Source organism: Stegostoma tigrinum, chromosome 47 (genome assembly GCF_030684315.1).
Source record: "Stegostoma tigrinum isolate sSteTig4 chromosome 47, sSteTig4.hap1, whole genome shotgun sequence".
NCBI lineage: Eukaryota > Metazoa > Chordata > Chondrichthyes > Orectolobiformes > Stegostomatidae > Stegostoma > Stegostoma tigrinum.
Window position 1 is genome coordinate 4,269,259 of NC_081400.1, and position 19,795 is coordinate 4,289,053.

Sequence of the window (19,795 nt, forward strand, 5' to 3'; positions counted from 1 at the left end):
CATGCCCCTCGTGGGTTTATAAACCTAAGTAAGGTACCCCCACTCAGCCTCCGACACTCCGGGGAAAACAGCCCCAGCCTCTCCCCTGTAGCCCAAATCCTCCGAATTGGGCAACATCTTTGTCAATTTTCATTCCTGAATTTTTACTGAATTCCAAATTCACCATCAGCCACGAAAGGATTGAAACACAGAGGTATCTGGAACACACTGCCAGGGGTGTTAGTAGGTGCGATAGCGAAGTTTAAGAGGGTTTAGACAGATGCATGAGCAGACAGAAGATAGAGGGATTCAGACCGTAAACAGGCAAATGGGATTAGTTTAGAATGGCATCATGGTCAGCACAGACATAGATGGGCTGAAGGGCTTGTTGCTGTGCTGTATACTGTTCTATGTTCTGTGTTTGGATGGATGTAGCTCAAAGGATAGGTCGACAGAAGACTCATGGCTGACTCAAAATGTTTACAGTTTTGTGAGCTGTTAATCCAGTAGACCCAGGTAATGGTCTCGGGGAGCCAGGTTTGAATCCTGCCATGGCAGATACTGGAATTTGAATTCAATAAAAATTAAGGGCCCAGTGATGACCCCGAAATGATTGTCAGATGAAAAAAGGAACACATATCCGGTTCACTAATGCCTTTTAGGGAAGGAAACTGCCAGCTTTACCTGGTCTGGCCTACACGTGACTCCAAACCCACAGCAATGTGCTTGACTCTTAACTGCCCCCCTGGGCAATTCGGGATGGGGCAATAAATGCCGGCCTAGCCAGTGATGCCCATGAATAAATTAAAAGCAAACAAGATAAAATGTAGGGGTCCTGGTGTGTGAGCCATTATCGCCATCTCGGGCCTAATGAGCCTCCTGGGTCTGTTTCTGTCTCTCAGTCACCCTGACAGCTTCTGATGTCTAACTGCTCTCTCTTCCTGCACAGGTTTCTGCTGGACCTATGAAGGTAAGTCCTTTCCAAGCAATGACTCCACTCAAAAGCCTTTCCTGTCACCTTCCGGCAGCGTTCCCTCTGAATGAGAAAGGACCTGAGACATTGGCTCATTTTTCACACAGCGTTCCGACTCAGTCAGTCAGACCCCCCCCGCCGTGGATCGCATTTTCATCCTCACTTTTCCGTGTGTCTAACCCCGTGCTGTCCCTGTCCCTGGGTGTGTTTGATGGTGGGGAGGCAGTGTAGAGGGAGCTTTACTCTATATATAACCCCATGCTGTCCCTGGGAATGTTTTGTTGGGGGACAGTGTAGAGGCAGCTTTACTCTATATCTAAACCTGTGCTGTCCCTGGGAATGTTTTGTTGGGGGACAGTGTAGAGGAAGCTTTACTCTGTATCTAACCCTGTGCTGTCCCTGTCCTGGGAGTGTCTGATGGGGGGTTAGTGTAGAGGGAGCTTTACTCTGTATCTAACCCTGTGCTGTCCCTGTCCCTGGGAGTGTTTGATGGGGGGATAGAGTAGGGGGAGCTTTACTCTGTATCTAACCCCGTGCTGTCCATGTCCCTGGGAGTGTTTGATGGGGGGGGACAGAGTAGAGGGAGCTTTACCCTGTATCTAAATACGTGCTGTCCCTGTCCGGGGAGGGTTTGATGGGGGACACTGTAGAGGGAGCTTTACACTGTATCTAACCCGATGCTGTCCCTGCCCTCGCAGTAATTGATGGGGATGTGGTAGAAAGGGAGGATTACTGTGCATCTAACCCTGTGCTGTCCCTGGGAGTGTTTGATGGAGCGGAGGAGAGTATGGAAAAAGCTTTTATTTGAATTTAAAAGGGTAGAGGATGCTTTACTCTGTACCTAATACTGTCTATCCTGGAGGTCTTTGATGGGACATGTGGTATATTACAGAGAGAGGGAGGAGGTGTAAGGGGCTGGAGGGGGTGAAAGAGATAGGGAGGGGGTGTAGGGGGCTGGAGGGGGTGACAGAGATAGGGAGGGGGTGTAGGGGGCTGGAGGGGGTGACAGAGATAGGGAGGGGGTGTAGGCGGATGGAGGGGGTGACAGAGATAGGGAGGGGGTGTAGGCGGATGGAGGGGGTGACAGAGATAAGGAAGGTGTGTAGGGGGCTGGAGGGGGTGACAGAGATAGGGAGGGGGTGTAGGGGGCTGGGAAGGTGACAGATAGGGAGGGGTGTAGGGGGCTGGAGGGGATGACAGAGATAGGGAGGGGGTGTAGGGGCTGGACGGGGTGACAGAGATAGGGAGGGGGTGTAAGGGGCTGGAGGGGGTTACAGAGATAGGGAGGGGGTGTAGGGGGCTGGAGGGTGTGACAGAGATAGGGAGGGGGTGTAAGGGGATGGAGGGGGTTACAGAGATAGGGAGGGGATGTCGGGGGCTGGAGGGTGTGACAGAGATAGGGAGGGGGTGTGGGGGCTGGAGGGGGTGACAGAGATAGGAAGGGGGTGTAGCGGGCTGGAGGAGGTGACAGAGATAGGGAGGCTGGAGGGTGTGACAGAGATAGGGAGGGGGTTTAAGGGGCTGGAGGGGGTGACAGAGATAGGAAGGGGGTGTAGCGGGCTGGAGGAGGTGACAGAGATAGGGAGGCTGGAGGGTGTGACAGAGATAGGGAGGGGGTTTAAGGGGCTGGAGGGGGTGACAGAGATAGGGAGGGGGTGTAGGGCGCTGGAGGGGGTGACAGAGATAGGGAGGGCGTGTAGGGGGTGACAGAGATAGGGAGGGGGTGTAGGGTGCTGGAGGGGGTGACAGAGATAGGGAGGGGGTGTAGGGGGCTGGAGGGGGTGACAGATAATAGGGAGGGGGTGTAGGGGGACGGAGGGGGTGACAGAGATAGAGAGAGGCTGTAAGGGGCTGGAGGGGGTGACAGATAATAGGGAGGGGGTGTAGGGGACTGGAGGGGGTGACAGAGATAGGGAGGGGGTGTAGGGGGCTACAGGGGGTGACAGAGATAGGGAGGGGGTGTAGGGGGCTGGAGGGGGTGACAGAGATAGGGAGGGGGTGTAGGGGGCTGGAGGGGGTGACAGAGATAGGGAGGGGGTGTAGGGGACTGGAGGGGGTGACAGAGATAGGGAGGGGGTGTAGGGGGCTGGAGGGGGTGACAGAGATAGGGAGGGGGTGTAGGGGGCTGGAGGGGTTGACAGAGATAGGGAGGGGGTGTGGGGGCCGGATTATCTCTGAGCTAAGCGCTTCGGCCCATTGAATGCAGGCCCCTCGGGACCAGAGAACTGGAAAACGGAATATGGACATTGCGGGGAGCGATGGCAGTCTCCAGTTGATATCGATACGGATATTGTCACCTTTGACCCGTCCCTGACACCGGTCCGATTAAAGGGATACAGCGAACCGGAGGGGGAAGCGTTCACCCTCTCAAACACCGGCCACACAGGTACGGACGGGGCCAGCAGGGGACACTAGCTGCATTTGGGGATAGGGCCAGCACGGGCTAGTCGGGCCGAAAGGTCTGCTTCCGCGCTGCATGGCTCTCTGACCGTGTGGAGCTTTTCAAATCACTTGCATCGATCTTGTATTGACTTTGTCGGGAGGCCATGGGCGGGTGGGGATGTTCCCGGACCCGTGATCCAGAGCAACCCCTTCACATCCCCCCCTCCCCCCCAGCCACCCCCAGGCTCATGCTGTGGGGCCGCGGGTCTCTGGTGGCATTTAGACTCATCACGTCCGAGCTTGGGAACCTGGTGACAACAAACATTGACTCGCAAATCGCGAAGGGTCAGGAACCAGAGGTGGGGGTGACAGACATGTGCAGGGGGTGTATGGGGCTGGAGGGAGTGACAGAGAGTGGGAGGGGGTGTAGGGGGCTGGAGGGGGTGACAGACATGTGCAGGGGGTGTAGGGGGCTGGTGGGGGTGACAGACACAGGGAGGGGGTGACAGAGATAGGGAGGGTGGGTGTAGGGGGCTGGAGGGGGTGACAGAGATAGGGAGGGGGTGTAGGGGGCTGGAGGGGGTGACAGAGACAGGGAGGGGGTGACAGAGATAGGGAGGGTGGGTGTAGGGGGCTGGAGGGGGTGACAGAGATAGGGAGGGGGTGTAGGGGGCTGGAGGGGGTGACAGAGACAGGGAGGGGGTGACAGAGATAGGGAGGGGGTGACAGAGATAGGGAGGGTGGGTGTAGGGGGCTGGAGGGGGTGACAGAGATAGGGAGGGGGTGTAGGGGGCTGAAGGGGGTGTCAGAGACAGGGAGGGGGTGACAGAGATAGGGAGGGGGTGTAGGGGGCTGGAGGGGGTGACAGAGACAGGGAGGGGATGACAGAGATAGGGAGGATAGGGGTGTAGTGGGGTGGAGGGGGTGACAGAGATAGGGAGGGGGTGTAGGGGGCTGGAGAGGTGACAGAGATAGGGAGGGGGTGTAGGGTGATGGAGGGGGGACAGAGATCTGGGGGGGTGTGGGGGGGAGTGTGCAAAGTCAGTCTTCCTGAAAGCAATCCTGGAGCTGGAGGAACACAGCAGAATCAGAGGAGCAGGAATAGTTGACGTTTTGTGTCGGAATCTTCTTTGGAAAATGGAGCATTTTTTTCAGTCCCTTAAAACGTCTGCAAAAGGTCTTCTGAGAAAAGATGGTCTCTGCAAGATGATCAGAGGATTAGATAGGGTGGACAGTGAGAGTCTTTTTCTGAGGATGATGACTTCAGCTTGTACAAGGGGGCATAGCTGCAAATTGAGGGGTGATAGATTTAAGACAGATGTCAGAGGCAGGTTCTTTACTCAGACAGTAGTAAGGGCGTGGAACACCCTGCCTGCCAATGTAGTTAATTCAGCCACATTAGGGGCATTTAAACAGCCCTTGGATAAGCATATGGATGATGATGGGATAGTGTAGGGGGTGGGAGCTTAGATTAGTTCACAGTTCGGCGCAACATCGAGGACCGAAGGGCCTGTTCTGCGCTGTATTGTTCTATGTTCTATGAAACCAGAAACCAACAGAGAGAGAGAGAGAGAGACAGCTACTGAGTTGCAAATGGGGATGGACAGAGTGTGTGTGTGTGTGTGTGTGTGTGTGTGTGTGTGTGTGTAAGTGGGATGGGATGACCTGAGGGGAGCAGGTGTTGCAAGGTGTGACGGATGTAAACATGTATTGCCCCCTCGCCAGTCAACCCACCCCCTTCCACCACTCTGTTGTCCAATGCATGTCCTCTCTTTCATTTCCCTGCACAGTGCAACTGACCCTACCCACAGCCATGCACATCTGCAGTCTCCCCATGGCCTACACAGCTACACAGATGCACTTTCACTGGGGGAGCGTGGAACATCCCCAGGGATCGGAACACCTCGTGGATGGAGAGAGAGCTCAGGCTGAGGTAGGAGCCACAGAGTAGTGGTGGTTGGGGGAGTAGGGATGTCAACTCTGGGCTTGTTTGCCTGCCTCCAGTGTTTCAGTCACTCCCCCCCCCGACCCTGGACCCATCTGCCACCCATCAGCAACCTCAGTTTGAAAGTCTCACCGTCTCGCGACTCTCCATGACATTCTCTGCCTCCCCCACCTCCTCCCTATCTCTGTCACCCCCTCCAGCCCCCTACACCCCCTCCCTATCTCTGTCACCTCCTCCAGCCCCTACACCCCCTCCCTATCTCTGTCACCTCCTCCAGTCCCCTCCACCCCCTCCCTATCTCTGTCAGCCCCTCCCTATCCCTGTCAGCCCCTCCCTATCTCTGTCAGCCCCTCCCTATCCCTGTCACCCCCTCCCTATCTCTGTCACCTTCTCCAACCCCTCCCTATCTCTGTCACCCCCTCCAGCCCCCTACACCCCCTCCCTGTCTCTGTCACCTCCTCCATCCCTTTCACCCATCCCTATCTCTGTAATCCCCCCTCCCCACCTGAACTAAGTCTGGGTACATCAGTTGCTGCCCTGGGCCAGAAAGTGCCTCCTTCCACCGCCCCATAAGGGAACATCGGTGTTGTGATGCCCTCCTTAGTTGAACGTTCAGTTGCCGAGGTGCCAGACTATGGACCCCCATCGAGCAAGCCATTATAGCCCAATGCAGACAATAATGGATTGGTAACGGGGCACAGACGCGAGCTGTCAGCTGGTTTGATCATTTGCAGGTCCATGTCGTTCACTACAATTCTGAGAAATACCGGAATGTGTCGGAGGCCATGAGCGAGGAGGATGGATTGCTGGTCCTGGGAATTCTCATGGAGGTGAGGTATTTGCGGACAGCCTGAATCAGAGTGGGGATCCCACATGTAAACATTCCTGTGTAACAATGTAGTTCTGACTTCTGTCCAGTTGGTGGCGCCACATTTTGAAGTCTGGCCCTCCAGTTCATTGATCTATTTCATCGCAATCAGTAATCAGACTCAACTTCTTGATCAAACAACAAAAAGTCTATTTTCTCATCCACTTTTGAACCCAAAATTTATCTTAGAGATGTACAGCATGGAAACAGACCCCTCAATCCAACCTGCCTGTGCTGATCTGATATCCTACATTAATCTGGTCCCATTTGCCAGCATTTGTCTAAACCCTTCCCATCCACATCCACATCCAGACGCCTTTTAAATGCTGTAACTGTACCAGCCTCCACCCACTTCCTCTGGCAGCTTGTTCCATACACGCACCACCCCCGTGAGAAAAAGTTACCCCTCAGGTCCATTTTAAATCCCTCCCCTCTCACCTTATACCTACACCTTCTAGGGCTCTCCTACCCGAGAGAAATGACCTTGGCTGTTCATCCTATCCATGCTCCTCATGATTTTATAAACCTCTATAAGGTCACCACTCAGCCTCTGACACTCCAGGGAAAATAGTCCCAGACTATTCAGCCTCTCCCTGTAACTTTACATCCTCGTAAATCTTTTCTTCATCCTATAAGTTTGATAAGACCATAGCCCACAAGACATGGGATCAGAAACGAATGCCATTCAGCCCGTCGAGTCTACTCTGCCATTCAGTCATGGCTGATAACATCCTTCCTTTCGCAGGGGGACCAGAATTGAACTAAGTATTCCACAAGTGGCCTAACTAATGTCCCTCTGTTTGTCCGTGGGTGTCGCTGGCTGGGCCCAGCATTCATTACCCGTCCCTAGTTGCCCCTTGAGAAGGTGGGGAGTGGAGCTGCCTTCTTGAACTGCTGCAGTCTATGGCCTGTGGGTTGACCCACAATGCCACTTAGGGAGGGAATTCCACGACTTTGACCCAGCGACACTGAAGGAGCGTCAATATATTTCCAAGCTGGGATGCTCTAGATGGTAATGTATACAGGTTTGGAATGAGGGTAATTTTTTTCCCCTCCTGGATTGGAGAATTACCAGTGAGACAATCTATTTTTACTGAATTTGCCTTTGCCAAGGGTGTGTTTATCAGATGTTACTATATTGGAACAGTTACTGTTTAGTAACAGTTTAATCATCTATTATTCTGTTACGTTTTCTAATAGCATTAGGTTATTTCAATTTCATCTTTCTTTAGTTGTATTTTAACCATAGTGTTTGAATAAAGTGTGTTTTGCTTCAAGACAGATAGTTTGACCTATTGAATTGCATCTAGAACACAACACCTGGCACTTGCTTTTAAAACAAGAAAAAGTTAGGATCTAGACTATTTTCTTATATATTTTGGGGGAGCTTGGTCTGACAGTGCATGTAGGAATTTTGAAAAGGGGTACATTTTAAATAATGGAGTTATAAGTTAGAATTTCACATCTCTTTTTTTGCTGGTTTAAAAACAATTTGATTACATAGCTAGTTATTTTCTTGTTGACGTAAAAGGTACAAGCCTGTACATATCCCTCTAGAGACAACACAGTTGTGGAGCTGGAGGAACACAGCAGGCTGGACAGCATTAGAGGAGCAGGAAAGTTGATGTTTCGGATCGGGACCCTTCTTCAGAAACAAAAACATTCCTGCTCCTCTGATGCTGCCTGGCCAGCTATATTCCTCCAGCTCCACACTGCGTTGTCTCAGACTCCAGCATCTGCAGTTCCTACTATCTCCATTATGGTGGGATCGTTTGGCCGAACTACTTACAACTGTCACAAATTAATGCATACCACAAAAAGGCAAGACTGACACACGTTATTTTGTATTCAATAAAGGTTGGACAAAATATAAACCCAGCTTATGAAAATATTCTCAGGCACCTCGACTCTATACCACATTCAGGTAAGGCAATATGATTCAGGCAGATAAATAAATTAGTCCCTTGCTATTAATTCTGTAGTCATAGAGATATGCAGCACGGACCCAGGTCCTTTGGTCCAATTCATCTCTGCCAATCAGATATCCCAAATTAATCTAGTTTCATTTGCCAACATTTCTCTCTAAATCCTTCCTATCCATGTCCCCATCCAGATGCCTTTTAAATGCTGTAACTGTACCAGCCCCCACCCACTTCCTCTGGCAGCTCCTTCCATACATGCACCACCCTCTGCGTGAAAAAGTTGCCCCTCAGGTTCCTTTCCCCTCTCACCTTAAACCTATGCCCCTCTAGTTTTGGACACCCCTTCCCTGGGGGTGAAGACCTTGTCTATCCCCCCTATCCATGCCCCTCATGGTTTTATAAACCTCTATAGGGTCACCCCCTCAGCCTCTCATGATCCAGGGGAAATAGCCCCAGCCTATTCTGCTTCTCCCCAGAGCCCAAACCCTCCAATCCCTGGCAACATCCTTGTAAATCTTTTCAAATTTCACAGCGGCTTTCCTATAGCAGGGAGACCGGAATTGAACACAGTATTCCGAAAGCGGCCCTAACCAATGTCCTGTACAGCCACAACATGACCCTCCCAACTCCGATACTCAATGCACTGACCAATAAAGGCAAGCGTACCGAACACCTTCCACACCACCCTGTCTACCTGCAACTCCACTTCCAAGGAACTATGAACCTACAGCCTTGCTCAGGCACCACTCCCCAGGGCACTGTGTCACCAACTTCCTCCTCCTTTTCCTGGCCAGCTCTGCTCTGGTTCTCCGAGCCCTGGATAATCCTTTTGCCAAATCCTGTTTTGTGGAGCTAAAACCAATATCCAAGCTGTTGCTCCTGAGTCAGGTCCGACAGTGTCCTGCACCGGATGAGATATTAAGCCGGAACTTGAAAGGTCCTACCACTGAGAGAGAAGATATTTTGGTTTCCCGGCCAATACAGTTAATTTCAAACTGTTGCTGGACAAGGAAGCTAGCAACCAATTTTCCAGTAGTAAGCTCCTCCGCAATGTGATGTCCTATAGATAGTCAGATATATTCTTTAGTCATTTCGGTCATAGAGTCATACAGCACAGAGACAGACCCTTTAGCCCTAGCGATCCATTCTAACCATAATCCCAAACTAAACTAGTGCCTGCTCCTGGCCCATATCCATCCAAACCTTTCCCATTCATGTACTTATCCAAATGTCTTTTAAATGTTGTAAGTGTGCCACATCCACCACTTCCTCAGGAAGCTCATCCCACACAAGAGCTACTCTGTGTAACAAAGTTGTCCCTCATGTCTTGTTTAAATCTTTCTCCTCTCCCCTGAAAAATATGCCCCCCCCGTCTCGAAATCCTCCACCCTATGGAAAAGACATTTTATACCCAGCAAAATTTTATCAACCTCGATAAGACCTCACCCTTCAACATCCTACACTCCAGTGAAAAAAAATCCAGACCTATCCAGCCAGTCGTTATATCTTAAACCCTCCTTTCCCGGTAATATCCTGGTAAATCTTTTCTGAACCCTCTCCAGTTCAATAGTATTCTTCCTTTAACAGGATTGCCAGAACTGGACACGGTATTCCAAAAGGAGGCTTCACCAATTTTTACAACCTCAACATGATGTCCCAACTCAAAGATCTGAGCAATGAAGGCAAGCGTGCTAAATGCCTTCTTAAAGCCCCCCCCCACCCCCGTCTACTTGTGACCCAAACTTCAAAGAATTATGTATCTGTACTCCCAGGCCTTTCTGTTCTACTGCACGACCCAGAACCCTATCATTAATTCTGTAAGGTAAAGGGTAGATATTAATGCAAGGACGCTCTTCTTCAGGAAGTAACATGTGCCAGCTTTTCCTTAATCTAGAAAGGGTAAAGAACGTGGGGAAATATAGGCCAGTATGTCATTGGGAGAATGTTAAAATCTGTACTTAACAATAAAGTAGTGGGACGTTTAGCAAACTGTAACACCATTAAGCAAAATCAACACGGTTTTGTGAATGGAGAACAGTACGTGATGCATTGATTAGTGTTGTTTGGGGGTAGATAAAGGGAAACAAGTCGATATAATGCATTTAGAGTTCCAAAAGGCATTCTAGAAAAGGAGACTGAAAGAGATAAGCGTTGGGTAAGGGCTTGATACTTTAGCACGGGAAAGAGTATCAGGCAAGAGGGAGTCAGAAATTCTTTCCTTTTAGAAGGCTGTGAGCTTCTGAAATTCCCCTTCCTCCTAATGCAGTGAATGCAGAATCATTAAGTATTTTTAGATTGAATCTTAATTACCACGGGAGTGAAAGATTGTCAGCTGGGTATCGCAAGAATATTGAAATGAGGTTAAATTACATCAGGCTTCAAGGGCCTACTTTGGTTCCCTCTTGGTTTGTTTGTATAAACGGATAATTTTCAGGTTAATGAAATGTAAGCTTTGGAGTGCTGTTGGGGACCAACAATACGCCCTTAACTATTTCCAGTCTATATTAGTGACTTGGCTAGAGAGCGTATTGTTGCTATATTTGAAAAACAACATGAGTTCTAACGAAGATGCAACCACGTCTGCATTATTGTTACGAAGTTGGGTAGCGTAATCATGAATTGGAAGGCAGGAAGTCAGAAATTGTTCGTAAAAAGTGATCTCGGGTTCAAGAGTGCCGTCATCCCTGTAAGAGCTTGCGCATTGTCAGTGCTGGGAAGTTTATAAATGCAGGTGCATCCAAACACAAGCATTTTGTGTAGAACAGCCGAGCAGCATATTTTCCCAAGACCACCAGCTTTGAAACTGGCCAATTAACTGAAACCAAGCGCCGAGATACAGAAAGCCAACTGAGTTTAAATCTGATGGTGTTTACAACCTGAAACCTATCATATTGGAAGAATTGAATTTTTCGTTGTGGGTATATCAGAAAATCAAGGAGAGCCGTCTGCGACCTGCCCAGAGACAGCACCATTCAGATCTCAGAGACCGCCCTCCTAACTAACCAAATGCACCATGGCATTTCAGCTCAAAGTCCTTATTGCATATACAATGGTGATAAAGCATCCCTGACTGCAGAATTAGTGGAAGAAAGGCGTTTGCGAAGAGGGCAGAGAATATTCCAGAAGACAGACTGTGCGAACTTGGAGAGGATTTATATAATTCATTCTTCTGTTATTAATGGAGTTTATTAAGTGGGACTTATGTTTATTTGAAACTTTGTTGACTTAAATAGGCACAGTGGCTCAGTGGTTAGCACCGCTGCCTCACAGTGCGGGGAACCCAGGTTTGATCTCACCCCCGGGCGACTGTCTATGTGGGTTTTCTCCGCGTGTTTCCACAGCCCAAAGATGTGCGGGTTAGGGTGGGTTGGCCGTGCTAAATTGTCCTGTAGTGCCCAGGGATGTGTGGGTTAGGGTGGATTGGCCGTGCTAAATTGTCCCGTAGTGCCCAGGGATGTGCGGGTTAGGGTGGATTGGCCGTGCTAAATTGTCCCGTAGTGCCCAGGGATGTGCGGGTTAGGGTGGATTGGCCGTGCTAAATTGTCCCGTAGTGCCCAGGGATGTGTGGGTTAGGGTGGATTGGCCGTGCTAAATTGTCCCGTAGTGCCCAGGGATGTGCGGGTTAGGGTGGATTGGCCGTGCTAAATTGTCCCGTAGTGCCCAGGGATGTGCGGGTTAGGGTGGATTGGCCGTGCTAAATTGTCCCGTAGTGCGCAGGGATGTGCGGGTTAGGTTGGGTTGGCCGTGCTAAATTGTCCCGTAGTGCCCAGGGATGTGCGGGTTAGGGTGGGTTGGCCGTGCTAAATTGTCCTGTAGTGCCTAGGGATGTGCGGGTTAGGGTGGGATTGGCCGTGCTAAATTGTCCCATAGTGCCCAGGAATGTGTGGGTTAGGGTGGATTGGCCGTGCTAAATTGTCCTGTAGTGCCCAGGGATGTGCGGGTTAGGGTGGATTGGCCATGCTAAATTGTCCCGTAGTGCCCAGGGATGTGCGGGTTAGGGTGGGATTGGCCGTGCTAAATTGTCCCGTAGTGCTCAGGGATGTGCGGGTTAGGGTGGGTTGGCCGTGCTAAATTGCCCCATAGTGCCCAGGGATGTGTGGGTTAAGGTGGATTGGCCGTGCTAAATTGTCCCGTAGTGCCCAGGGATGTGCGGGTTAGGGTGGATTGGCCGTGCTAAATTGTCCTGTAGTGCCCAGGGATGTGCGGGTTAGGGTGGGATTGGCCGTGGGAAATTGTCCCGTAGTGCCCAGGGATGTGCGGGTTAGGGTGGGTTGGCCGTGCTAAATTGCCCCGTAGTGCCCAGGGATGTGTGGGTTAAGGTGGATTGGCCGTGCTAAATTGTCCCGTAGTGCCCAGGGATGTGCGGGTTAGGGTCGATTGGCCGTGCTAAATTGTCCTGTAGTGCCCAGGGATGTGCGGGTTAGGGTGGGATTGGCCGTGGGAAATTGTCCTGTAGTGCCCAGGGATGTGCGGGTTAGGGTGGGTTGGCCGTGCTAAATTGTCCTGTAGTGCCCAGGGATGTGCGGGTTAGGGTGGGATTGTCCATGCTAAATTGTCCCGTAGTGCCCAGGGATGTGCAGACTGGGTCGGTTGGCCATGGGAAATGCAGGGTTACGAGGATAGAATGAGTGTATGGGTCTGGCTCGGACGCTGTTTACAGAATCAAGATAGACTCAATGGGCCGAATCACCTGCTTCCACATTGTCGGGATCCTGTGGTTCTATGAAGGAGTTTGAAAGAGGAGCAAGAGAGTTTTAAGGGCAGTGAGAGGGGAGAGATTTAAAAGGGACCTGAGGGACAACTTTTTCATGCAGAGGGTGGTGCGTGCGTGGAACGAGCTGCCACAGGAAGTGTTGGAGGCTGGTACAGTTACAACATTTACAAGGCATCTGGGTGGGCACATGAATAGGAAGAGTTTAGGGGGATATGGGCCAAATGCAGGTGAATGGGACTCGCCTAGTTGAGGATGTGTGGACGGCGTGGACGAGTTGGGCCGAGCGGTCTGTTCCCCTGCCGTGTGTGTCTACCAACCCTCTGAGAGAAGAAATTCCCCCTCATCTCAGTCTTCTGGTCCTCGACTCTCCCGTGAGGGGGTTAAAACGTCCTCTCAGCATTGATCCTGAAGAATCGTCAATGAGATAAGTAAGCGAGAGTCCCAACCTGTTTTTGCTTTTGCTCCAAGGAAAGCCATATTCAACCGCTCTCCCTGTTCCTCAATTCCTAGGTCAGGAGGTCAAGATTCCTTCCTTCGATGTCCACTTGCTGTTTCCCAAACAGTTGGATGACTACTTCACGTACAGCGGTTCACTGACCACCCCACCTTGCTTCCAGTCTGTCCAATGGATCCTCTTCCATCAGCGAGTACAGCTCTCCCAGTCACAGGTACTGGTCGGCCATTGGCGATGGTCCCCTTAGGGCCTAGTCTCTCAATTGCAAAGGGAGTTGTGTCTGTGGTAATTTGGGAGTGTTTGGACCCCGTTTTCCTCCCAAGGCTCCGTTGCAGGGGGAGCTGGAAATACCTTCTCAACGGAAGAGGTGGAAAATCTCAACTGGAGTCCATAGGCTTACTGATGTCTAACGGCATTGGCGTAATGATGGTAGTGTCCCCAGGCTAAGGGGAGGAGGAGGCCATGGCCTATTAGTATAGACACATAATCTAGAGAGAAAAACGCTGGAAAAGCTCAGCAGGTTTGGCAGGAGCGAAATCAGGGTTAACGTTTCGGGTCCTTCCACAGGACTGACGGGATTTTATTGCAGAAGACATGATGCAGGGAGGGAGGCCAAGCAGTAAACATTAGAGGCCACAGAAGAGAGAGAGAAGAGCAGTTGGACAGCTAGAGAAGTGGGTTACAATCAGTGTGGGAGGGTGAGGAGCTGTTAACGGGCCCTGTTAGTGGCTAACATCGGGTTGTGTGTGACAGCAGGCCATGTGCATTGGGGTCAGGGTTTGGGCTAAGGTCACGGGAAAAGGTGCCTCGAGCCCTCAAATTGTTGAACTCGAGGGAAGAACACAGCCGGCCTCTCCTGGTCTGGTCTGCACATGACTCCAGACCCAAAGCAAAGTGGTTGTCTCCTAACCCTTAAGGGAGGGGCACTAAATGCTGACCCATGCCACATTCCCATGAATGGATTAAAACGAAGACACCCTTCTGGCAACGAGGGTTCAAATCCTGCCAGGGTCTGCCGATGGAATTTAAATTCACCGAATCGGATTTAGTCTTTGCTTTTCATTTATTCGCTGGTGGGATTTGGGCATCGCTGGCTTACCTGGCATTTATTGCCCAGAGGGCAGTCAAGCGTCAACAACACATTGCAGTGGGTCTGGAGTCACGTATAGGCCCAGACCAGGTAAGGATGCCAGTTTCCCTTCCACAATCGCTATTAGTTTCACGGTCAACGTCAGACTATTAATTCCAGATTTCTTTTGTTGAATTCACATTCCGCCATCCACTGTAGTGGGATTCGGACCTGGGTCCCCAAGACATTCCCTGGGTTTCTGGAGCTACATTCTCACTGGTAACACCACCAGGCCACCATCTTCCCACTTCCCATCATTGTTTACGGTTAAGAAGGAGATCCATGGGTTGGGGTGGGGGGATCACTCATGGGGGAAGGAAATCTACCAACCTTACCCCCTGGGTCTGGGCCTACACACAGCATCTTAGCTGCCCTCTGAAGAGACCTTTGGGCCAGCGGCTGAAGGAGCGACAATGCCAGGCTCACCAGCGATCCCCACCTCCCATGAAAGAGTTGGACAAACGATTGGAGAACAATCCTTTCTCGAACCTGGGGGGAACAGGGGGGTGGGGTTGGGGGTGGGGTCTGTTGGGGGGAGGGACGCTCTAGGCTTCGCTGAGAAGTGAGATCATGTCTTGACCTTACACCGACTGACACAGAGGGGGCTCCAGGGCCTTTAATGGCTGTAAACAGCCCCGGAACCAGGCGCTATAGAAATTCAACCCTGCGTCTTCTCTCCTTCCCACAGTTTGCGGCCTTTAAGACCAAATTGTTCAGAACGGGACCTGACGTTGCCGCGAAGCAGCCCCTGGTCAACAATTTCCGAATAGCTCAGCCCCTCAATGACAGAAAGATCCGAGCTTCCTTCTCAATGGGTGAGTGGCGAATGATCCAGTGGATCACTGATTGACTCATTGGCTGTGAATTAGCGAGCGGGCGCTCTGTCCCGGCAGGTCGTATCGCCCAAATTCCAGCAGGACCCCGGAGATTTCGGCATCTCATCCAGGCTGTTGTGCCCAGCCTCGGCGCTGAGGGAGCGGGCGGGTCAGGGCCGAGGGAGCGGACACTGTCGGAGGGTCAGGGCCGAGGGAGCGGGCACTGTCGGAGGGTCAGGGCCGAGGGAGCGGGCACTGTCGGAGGGTCAGTGCCGAGGGAGCGGGCACTGTCGGAGGGTCAGGGCCGAGGGAGCGGGCACTGTCGGAGGGTCAGTGCCGAGGGAGTGGGCACTGTCGGGGGGTCAATGCCGAGGGAGCGGGCACTGTCGGAGGGTCAGTGCTGAGGGAGCAGGCACTGTTGGAGGGTCAGCGTTTGAGGGAGGGGGCACTGTCGGAGGGTCAGTGCTGAGGGAGTGGGCACTGTCGGAGGGTCAGCGCTGAGGGAGCGGGCACTGTCGGACGGTCGGCGCTGAGGGAGCGGGCGCTGTTGGAGGGTCAGTGCTGAGGGAGCGGGCGCTGTTGGAGGGTCAGTGCTGAGGGAGCAGGTGCTGTTGGAGGGTCAGTGCTGAGGGAGCGCTGCAGAGTTCACACAGTATTCCAAAAGTAGCCAAACCAGTGTCCTGTACAGCTGCGATATGGCCTCCCCACACAGTGTGCATTTACCAGGAAAGGGAAGCTTCTGGAATACTGCACATAACTCTACGTTGTCCTGCTACAGGGAGGATGTTGTGACACCCGAAAATGTGCAGAAAAGATTGACAAGGATGTTGGAGGGTTTGAGCTACAGGGAGAGGCTGGAATAGACTGGGGCTATTTTCCCTTGGGAATGGACACTGAGGGGTGACCTTACCAAAGTTTATAAAATCATGAGGGGCGTGGATAGGATGAATAGAACAAAAGATCAAAGAAAATTACAGCACAGGAACAGGCCCTTCGGCCCTCCAAACCTGTACCGATCCAGATCCTCGATCTAAACCTGTCGCTATTTTCCAAGGATTTGTATCCCTCTGCTCCCTGCCAATTCATGTATCTATCTAGATACATCTTAAATGACGCTATTGTGCCCACCTCTAGCACCTCGCGTTCCAGGCACCCACCACCCTCTGTGTAAAGAACTTTCCACACATATGTCCCTTAAACTTTCCTCCTCTCACATTGAACTCATGACCCCTCGTAATTGAGTCCCCCACTCTGGGGATAAGCTTCTTTCTCTCCGTCCTGTCTATACCTCTCATGATTTTGTAGACCTCAATCAGGTCCCCCCTCAACCTCCATCTTTTTAATGTAAATAATTCTTAATCTACTCAACCTCTCTTCATAGCTAGCACCCTCCATACCAGGCAACATCCTGGTGAACCTCCTCTGCACCGTCTCCAAAGCATCCACATCCTTTTGGGAATGTGGCGACCAGAACAGTACGCACTATTCGAAATGTGGTTGAACCAAAGTCCTACACAACTGCAACATGACCTGCCAACTCTTGTACTCAATAACCCTGTACAATGAAGGAAAGCATGCCATATGCCTTCTTGACCACCCAATTGACCTGCGTTGGCACCTTCAGGGAACAATGGACCTGAACACCCAGATCTCTCTGTTCATCAATTTTCCCCAGGACTTTTCCATTTACTGTATAGTTTGCCCTTGAATTTGATCGTCCAAAATGCATCACCTCGCATTTACCTGGATTGAACTCCATCTGCCATTTCTCTGCCCAACTCTCCAATCTATCTATATTCTGCTGCATTTTCCAACAGTCCCCTTCACTATCTGCTACTCCACCAAATTTAGTGTCAACTTGCTAATCAGACCATCTATACCTTCCTCCAAATCATTTATGTATATTACAAACAACACAGATCCCAGCACAGATCCCTGTGGAACACCACTGGTCACAGGTCTCCAATTTGAGAAACCCCCTTCCACTACTACTCTGTATCCTGTTGCCTAGCCAGTTTTTTAATCCATCTAGCTAGTACACCCTGGACCCCATGCGACTTCACTTTCTCCATCAGCCTACCATGGGGAACCTTATCAAATGCCGCTTTGAAGTCCATGTATATGACATCTACAGCCCTTCCCTCATCTATCAACTTTGTCACTTCCTGAAAGAATTCTATCAAGTTGGTAAAACATGACCTTCCCTGCACAAAACCATGCTGCCTATCATTAATAAGCCCATTTCCTTCCAAATGTAAATAGATCCTATCCCTCAGTATCTTCTCCAGCAGCTTCCCCACCACTGATGTCAGGCTCACTCTATAATTACCCCTGATTATCCCTGATACCCTTCTTAAACAAGGGGACAACATTAGCAATTCTCCAGTCCTCCGGGACCTCACCCATGCTCAAGGGGCTGAGGTCTTTCTAGCCAGGGGTAGGGGGAGTCCAAAACTAGAGGGGCATAGGTTTAAGCTGAGAGGGGGAAGATTTGGGCAACTTTTTCGCACACAGGAAGGAGTATGGATTGAGCTGCCAGCGGACGGTTTTTTACAATTCATGAACGGGATGATAGCATCGCTGGCCAGGCAGCATTTATCGCCCATCCCTAATTGCCCCAGAGGGCAGTTAAGAGTCAACCATGTTGCTGCTGGCCTGGAGTCACATGTAGGCCAGACCAGGTAAGGGTGGCAGTTTCCTTCCCTAAAGGGCATTAGTGAACCAGATAGTTTTTTCCGACAATCGACACTGCATTCACCGCCATCATTAGACTCTTCATTCCAGATATTTATTGAATTCAAATTCCACCATCTGCCGTGGTGAGATTTGAATCTGGGTCTGTGCATTAACAACAGTAATACTACTAGGCCATGCCTTTCCCTAAGGGGTGGAGGCTGGTACAATTACAACATTTAAGAGACATCTAGATGAGTTCACGAATAGGAAGGATTTAGAGGAATAGGAAGGATTGTGAGGTATCGGGACCAGATGCTGGCAAATGGGACTAGATCAGATTGGGATACCTGATTGGGTCAGTACAGGCAAGTTGGACCGAAGGGTCTGTTTCCATGCTGCAGACCGGAAAAGAGATGGGGTTTCGGACGGAGGTATATAAAATTTTAAAAGGGGTTGGTAAGGAGGATGCCGAACAGATGCTCCCCCTTGAGGGACAGTCATGAACATGAGATACAGATTGAGAGGAGGTGGGTTCAAAAGTGGGACGAGGAGAAACTGCTTCTTTCAGACGGCTGTGAATCTGTGGAACTCACTGCCCCAGAGTGCAGCGGAGGCACTATGAATGAACAGGTTCGAAAGCGATATGTTTCTGATGAAAAGTGGGATAAAATGCTATGGGGAGCAAGTGGGAGATGGAGTTGGGACCAGCCCCGATCATGCTAATCGTTTTAGAGTTGGCACGATGGCTCGGTGGTTAGCAGTGCTGTTTCACAGCACCAGGGACCCGAGTTCGATTCCACCCTCAGGCAACTGTCTGTGTGGAATTTGCACATCCTCCCTGTGTCTGTGTGGATTTCCTCCGGGTGCTCCGGTTTCCTCGCAGTCACATAGGTGTGCGGGTTGGCTGTGCTAAATTGTCCCGTAGTGCCCAGGGATGTGCGGGTTGGGGTGGGATTGGCCGTGCTAAATTGCCCCGTAGTGCCCAGGGATGTGCGGGTTAGGGTGGGTTGGCCGTGCTAAATTGTCCCGTAGTGCCCAGGGATGTGCGGGTTAGGGTGGATTGGCCGTGCTAAATTGTCCCGTAGTGCCCAGGGATGTGCGGGTTAGGGTGGGTTGGCCGTGCTAAATTGTCCCGTAGTGCCCAGGGATGTGCGGGTTAGGGTGGGATGGCCGTGCTAAATTGCCCCGTAGTGCCCAGGGATGTGCGGGTTAGGGTGGGTTGGCCGTGCTAAATTGTCCCGTAGTGCCCAGGGATGTGCGGGTTAGGGTGGATTGGCCGTGCTAAATTGTCCCGTAGTGCCCAGGGATGTGCGGGTTAGGGTGGGTTGGCCGTGCTAAATTGTCCCGTAGTGCCCAGGGATGTGCGGGTTAGGGTGGGTTGGCCGTGCTAAATTGTCCCGTAGTGCCCAGGGATGTGCGGGTTGGGGTGGGATTGGCTGTGCTAAATTGCCCCGTAGTGCCCAGGGATGTGCGGGTTAGGGTGGGTTGGCCGTGCTAAATTGTCCCGTAGTGCCCAGGGATGTGCGGGTTAGGGTGGATTGGCCGTGCTAAATTGTCCCGTAGTGCCCAGGGATGTGCGGGTTAGGGTGGGTTGGCCGTGCTAAATTGTCCCGTAGTGCCCAGGGATGTGCGGGTTAGGGTGGGTTGGCCGTGCTAAATTGTCCCGTAGTGCCCAGGGATGCGTGGGTTAGGGTGGATTGGCCGTGCTAAATTGCCCTGTAGTGCCCAGGGATGCGCAGGTTAGCGTGGACTGGCCGTGCTAAATTGCCCCGTAGTGCCCAGGGATGTGTGGGTTAAGGTGGATTGGCCGTGCTAAATTGCCCCGTAGTGCCCAGGAATGTGCGGGTTAGGGTGGGTTGGCTGTGCTAAATTGTCCCGTATTGCCCAGGGATGTGCGGGTTAGGGTGGGTTGGCCGTGCTAAATTGTCCCGTAGTGCC

The 19,795-nt window shown here is 51.5% G+C and overlaps 1 protein-coding gene across 2 annotated transcripts in view; it reads left to right on the forward strand.

Annotated features, from left to right (window-relative positions):
* The window catches only part of LOC125449676 (carbonic anhydrase 14-like), a 28,215-nt gene that overhangs the window by 4,850 nt on the left and 3,570 nt on the right, over window positions 1-19,795 (forward strand). The window contains exons 2-8 of one of the 2 annotated variants that reach the window (XM_059643071.1): window positions 929-949; window positions 3,159-3,338; window positions 5,125-5,267; window positions 6,014-6,109; window positions 8,005-8,071; window positions 13,294-13,451; window positions 15,055-15,181. In XM_059643071.1, coding sequence (XP_059499054.1) covers window positions 929-949; window positions 3,159-3,338; window positions 5,125-5,267; window positions 6,014-6,109; window positions 8,005-8,071; window positions 13,294-13,451; window positions 15,055-15,181 — 792 coding nt within the window. The remainder of the gene's footprint in view (window positions 1-928; window positions 950-3,158; window positions 3,339-5,124; window positions 5,268-6,013; window positions 6,110-8,004; window positions 8,072-13,293; window positions 13,452-15,054; window positions 15,182-19,795) is intronic. The other variant, XM_048525546.2, reaches the window with a different exon arrangement.